The sequence below is a fragment of the Notothenia coriiceps genome, unplaced genomic scaffold, assembly GCF_000735185.1.
Source record: "Notothenia coriiceps isolate Sejong01 unplaced genomic scaffold, NC01 NC01_scaffold00006505, whole genome shotgun sequence".
NCBI classification, from domain to species: Eukaryota; Metazoa; Chordata; class Actinopteri; order Perciformes; family Nototheniidae; genus Notothenia; species Notothenia coriiceps.
This window is the reverse complement of record NW_011339206.1, coordinates 1215-7527: the sequence shown is the minus strand read 5'-3', so window position 1 is coordinate 7527 and position 6313 is coordinate 1215. Positions and strand designations below refer to the sequence as shown.

Genomic DNA, 6313 nt, shown 5'->3' with positions numbered 1-6313 from the left:
CATTCAGCCACGTGACTTGCAAACTATCGCGAGAGTTTTACACTAGACGGATCCTTTCTAGCCATAACCGAGCAGTTGGGATGATCCTCTACAAACTGTAAACCGTAAAGAGACATCGCGAGGTTTTCACTCGCGTCTCGCGATATTTAGTTGGGCACACGGCACAGTATTTCCATCATGGCAGGCAGGAAGTTAGTGCTAGAAGGAAGAGTAAGTATAAAAGCATTTATTTTAGGGCTCAGCGTGCTTGTAATCCCATTGATCAGGACGTGTTACGGACATGTTGACTGGGTCTTTGACTATCTGACGGAAACTCCCGGGAAGATAGTGATTTGCATCCACGTTGCAGTTATCAACGGCCTCTTGCTGGTCGCTTACAGAGGACCGCTGTACAAGGTAAGCTCTGACGGTAGCCGGCTGCTCGGCTTGATCCTGGTCTGAACTGAGCTACAGTGACATGCCCAGTGGCTGTCCTGCACTGAAGTATTCCACCTCCTCCAGGCTAACGTAGAGACACTTGTCGGACAGCTTACTGCGCCCGTGTCAACTTTAGTGTTGCAATGCTACGTTAGCTAGCATTAGCTCCCTATTTAGTCAACTTGACTAATCTCATTAGCTAAAGAGGAATGAGACAGCTGGCGCTCAGGTGAACTTAAGCTGAGCCAGCTAAAGCTGCAGTGGATCAGTTCATAAGCCACCTCAAATGTAACATTTAGCTTTAGAAATTAAGTTGATAGGTTCTATATGCATAGCTGGAAGAGAGTAGAAGTACCAGAGTGTAGGAATACTCTGTTACAAGTAAAAGTCCTGCAATCAAAATGTTACTAAAGTAGAAAAAGTATTATCATCAAAATGTACCTAAAGTAGCTAAAGTTAAAGTAGTCATTGTGCAGATTGGTCCATTTCAGAATAATAGATATGATATGTTTTATAATGATTGATCATGAAAGTGTTCTCAAAGCTGGTAAAGGTGCAGCTAGTTTGAATGACTTTGTATACTGCAGGGTAGCTTGTGAATTTACTCCAGGTGGAACTAAAGTCTGATTTAACACTTTATTATATTTCACATCATTCATCCACATCTGTGAAGTAACTAAAGGTATTAAATACATGTAGTGGAGTAAAGGTACACCATCTACCTCTGAATGGAAGTGGAGTAGAAGTACAAAATGGCAAAACATTGAAATACTCAAGTAAAGTACAGGTACCTCAAAATTGTTCTTAAGTACAGTACTTGAGTAAATGTACTCGGTTACTTTACACCACTGCCTATATGTGACAGAACCCAATCTAGAGTTGTTTTGGGTTTGTGGCAAATGTAATTACTTCTGTTAACACTAATTGAAGTATTTTACAAATAACCCAGCTCCTGCCACACAATCAGCAAAATGCAGTGCATGTACTGACTAGTATACAGCATGAAATCTAGCTACACTTTTAGAGTTGATTTGCTACTCCAAATTGTTGTTTGGAGATGGTGTGTAAAACAAACAGAACAAGACTAATTGTGTGGTTTGTTAACTTGTAATAAATGATGAAATGGTGATGGTCAGTGTGTGGATGTGTGCAGGTCGCAGTGAGAGCCTGCTTCCTGGGAGTGATCTTCGGCTGTGGACTGATGATCAGCTGCTCTGAGACCACGTGGACACACTTCGGCTGGTACTCAATCTCTCTTTATGCTCAATTTACTATTTAAAGTAGTATTACGCTGCTGTATGCATTTCATTTTAGAGTTTTTTTTATCAAATTCATTTTAGGTTTAATATTTATTTTCGTTTTAAACGTAGTTCCGGTGTTAATAAACGCTACCCTGTCGACTTGTTATTTTATTTTGAACGGGGAGGCATACTTTATTAATCCCCTTAAGGAAATTCATATCATTTCAAATACACACATGCACAAACAGGATTTATGGACACTAGGCCTGACCAACACATGCATTGATGGAGAGGTGTCAGAGTAGCTGCCATGTTTTGTCCTGCTCAAGGACCCTTTTGCAGTGCCCAGGAGTTGAACTTGCATCTGATGTATCCCATTATCACACAATATATATACATGTTTATTTTGGTCCGTGCGGCGACTTGACCTAATGACCTTCAAGATCCCAAGCCAAGCCCCTGTAGCGCAGCGCTACAACACTTCCTGGCAAATTTACGGCCCGCCCACTTTCCGGTGAAAACAAAGGTTGCGGTCGAATTGTCAGTTTATCTTAGAATCCTTCCTAACGGAGTGAAATGACCCGGAAAAACCTCAGTCGCAGCCATGATAAGAGCTGTTCGAATTCTCTACATCAACGGTTTTCAAAGTGTGAGGCGCGCCTCCCCTGGGGGGCGACAGTGAGCTTCAGGGGAGGCGCAGCGTGAGAAAAAAATAACGAGAAACAGGTGAAATCTAGCGTAGTTAAACGCTAGTTAACTTCAGCTGACTTTATGCAAGCGGCAACATGGATCGACCTTTAGTGACGTGACCTAAAGTTAGAGAGTAGACAGCGTCTGGCACAACTTCCAACAGGAGTCATTTGGGGGGACTATTCGACCGCAACCCAAGCATCAGCACCAAGTGGAAAAAATAGTTCCATCATCCCTAGAAGCTGCTTAGTCGTCAAACAAAAGATCAGATGTTCCATACCTCTACCTAGTTAAAAGACCATCTATCCCCTATTGATTTAAATCAAACCATAAATCGATGGTGACCATCAATCTCCAATAACATTATTTCATTGTTTGCCTGTCTGACCATCATAATTGGGCTCATTGGAGATACAAATATAGTTTTTCATTTTTTTATGTGATTGCTGAAAAACTTCAGAAGCTGTATTTACCGCCATTCAAATGACCACGAGTGTTTTCACCCAAAAAGCGGCGGGGCTCTCATGTATGGGCTGAGCTACTGCCTGCCCTTTAACACACTGAAACCATATGATAATTCCTTGCTTAGTTTTCTACAGAGATGCAGTGTGTTTGTGGTCCAGGCCTGCTGCAGGTCAACATGTTGGTAATAATACTGCTCTGCAGGTACCTATGCTCCTTGTCCTTCTTCCATTACTCCGAGTACCTGGTGACAGCCATCATCAACCCCCACAGCCTGACCCTGGACTCCTTCCTGCTCAACCACAGTGTGGAGTACAGCCTGGCTGCCGTCTCATCATGGGTGGAGTTCACAGTGGAGAAGCTCACCTTTCCAGGTTGGTGTGTCTTCAGTGTCCTGCTCACAGTCTCTCAGAACTGGTGTGTGTACTTTTGTTGATGCCACAGAAGAGGTTTGACTGTCAATCCAGTCATGTCCACTCTATCAGTGACCTCTGCTCTCCGATATCACATTTAAGATTTAAGAAGTTTGAGAATTAAAATGTGAGGATGATGCTGTGGTTGTTTGTTGTCAGTAGGGTTTGGGTTTGATGGTACATATCAGATCTGAATCCAGCCCATCTTTCTAACTTTCTCTCAATATTCAGTGTTCTAGATAAACAGTGCTGTGAAATGTAAGAATAGCAGTTTGGATGTGCTTGTTACTCCTTACTCCCTATGTGACTCACACATCAGTGCTTCACTCAGTAGACAGCATTGTAGAATTGTACACTGTAGCATTGTCAACACTTCTTTGTTGCATTATGAAATGCTAGGTCTGAGTTCAGCACCATGGACAGCAGCAAATAGAGACGAGTCCAACTGATGTCCTCAAACTGACCTCAGGTCAGCAAGTCAAGCATAAGGAGCATCAGGTGCTTTGCTGTAGAAAAACAATGAAGTCATACTTTATTTTCACTTGATGAGGGGAGGGTAACACTGAGTAACCTCTATAATTACAAAACATGTTAAAACATTTAAAGAATTGTTTTTAACAAACCATCAATAAAAAAGTTAAATAATCTAATGTCCAGATGTATTTTTATCTTCGGTCTTAATCAAACGTTTTTTTCCTAAATTTAGCCTTTTACCTGAGCTTGGTGCAGAGAAATAGGATCATGTTGAAGATTAGCTTGGTGCATAAGGAGCCATTGTGTTTGAAAAAGTTTTGTGTTATTGTTTTGTTCTCTATTACAGTTCTTTTTTTGGACTGCATTTTCACACTTGTCGAGTGGAATAGAACTAGGACATGAGCATCACATGATGTGTCCCAGAGTTTAATGAGGCTGTCCCCTCTCTCAGAGCTGAAGCAGCTGAACTGGCTGAGCGTTGTGGGTCTGCTGCTGGTGCTGTGTGGGGAGGCTCTGCGTAAGGCAGCCATGTTAACGGCCGGCTCCAACTTCAACCACATTGTGCAGAATGAGAAGGCCCAGAGCCACGTGCTGGTTACCAGCGGGGTCTATGCATACTTCAGACACCCCTCCTATGTGGGCTGGTTCTACTGGAGCACAGGCACGCAGGTGAGCTGCGTGTTGTCCAGCAACAATGTTACTGTAGCAACTTTGAATGTCCTCTGTTTCTCTGAAATAATGCTGCACCTCAGACTCATACCTCGTTTGGGTTATTCAGAAACCCTTTCATCACCATGATACTCATGAATGTCACAAATGTGTCCAAATACTAAAGTACAAACTGTTAGCCTTTTTTCATCAAACAGTGTACATTTTATTTTTACGATATTAAAATCTTCATATTATTTTAACAAATAGTGCGACTCCGGCCATTTGATGATTGCAGAATGACAATCTGGGATTTAGATTCCAGCATAGTTCCAACACTGTTGATGCTCGGAGCCTCACATTGAGTGAAATTATGTAGTGATAGTTGGGGGTTGACATGATGTGTGTACTGGTGTCTGTTGCAGGTCATGCTGTGTAACCCGGTGTGTATACTGGGCTACACGATAGCCAGCTGGCGGTTCTTCCGGGAGCGCATCGAGGAGGAGGAGCTCTCCCTCATCCACTTCTTCACCGAGGATTACGTGGAGTACAAGAAGAGGGTTCCCACCGGGCTGCCCTTCATCTCAGGCATCCGTGTCAACTAGTCCCAGCAGCTGGATGCTGGATGTAGACTTAAGCATCAGGGCAGGTCAGACCTGGGGGGTGCAGCTCTACCATGGCTTCGCCCTCCAGACGGCCCTGCAGCTCACAGCCTGAGTGACAGCAGGGGGGGCAGGCAGCTGGGCTGCTGTTTTCTACCAACTTTTAAAATCCAGTTAAAGACCAGACAACCTCCACTGTACTACATGTTTTACTCCACTTGTTTTACTCTGTTTGCATGCTTCCACCATGCTTAGTGCTCTCACTGATGAAGACTGATTCTGCACTGGCCTCTGTGCCATCACATATCATCACACAGGGAGAAATGACCAAAAGTTTCATAGGTAATCCACCAAATATTTAAGAAGTCCCCACCACTGTCCTTTCGTCAACATTTCACTGTCTCTATTCACTGTTTGCATTGTTAATGTATAAAGATTAAAGAATAGATATATTGTCAGTCAGTGACGCCCTTCAGAAGAGCTCTTCACAGATCCACTCCACCGTGACGTTTTAGAGGTGTCAGGTCTACTAGGGCTCTCGGACTCCACAGCAGGTTTAAGCTACATATTTCCAGTAGTGTCCCTAATAATATGTACTTTTTAAGGGTGGATAAGCCTCTCGTACAGAATAGATGTTCCACTGAAACCTGAGATGTTAGAGTTCTCAGAGTCAGTAGCTCTTTATCACCAGTACATCCCAAATAGAAGTAAAGGGACAATAGGTGACATTAGATTTTGTATTTAAGAATTTATCTTCAAAAGCATTATTTAACAATGATTACATGTAGAAAATGTGGAACAGTATATGTTTCTCTCTGGTTTTTGAGACCTACATATGGTTTGTGTGGAAGGGGCGAGGGGGGGGTGTGGCTTAGGGCTCCTCTCAGGCTCCCCCCATAATGCCCACCACCGAAGGAATATTGGGTACCCACCACAGTGGTCCCATTGGACATACAAACACTTAATGCTGTCGATACACACACATTTAGTTAAGGATACATGTGTGTAAGCACGTGTATTTAGGGGTTATGAGTGTGTGTGTGCACCCTGAGTGTAAAGTGACACACCTGTAGCACATGTGTGAAGCCACTGTGGAGGCTGGTGTAATGATAGGGCTGCACAACACTTTACCATGGGCCTGTATTAAAGACATTGTAACTGACTGAAACCTCTTGACTGATTACTGTGCATTGCTTCTCAACAGAGAAGAGGAAGTACTCAGATCTGGTCCTTGAGTAAAAGTAGAAGTACCCTCTGTAGCAATATTCTGTTACAAGTGAAAGTCCTGCAATCAAAATGTTACTCAGGTAACAGTATTAGCATCAGTATATACTTAAAGTAGTCGTTGTGCAGATTGGTCCATTTT

At 43.0% G+C, this 6313-nt stretch overlaps 1 protein-coding gene across 1 annotated transcript; it reads left to right on the top strand.

The window, feature by feature from the left end:
• Window positions 1-54: 54 nt before the first annotated feature.
• Window positions 55-6109, top strand: icmt (isoprenylcysteine carboxyl methyltransferase). The gene is made up of 5 exons (XM_010769114.1): window positions 55-396; window positions 1571-1659; window positions 3015-3184; window positions 4149-4366; window positions 4771-6109. The coding sequence occupies exons 1-5, from the start codon at window positions 178-180 to the stop codon at window positions 4948-4950; spliced, it is 876 nt and encodes a 291-aa protein (XP_010767416.1). The 5' UTR covers window positions 55-177; the 3' UTR covers window positions 4951-6109.
• Window positions 6110-6313: the final 204 nt, after the last annotated feature.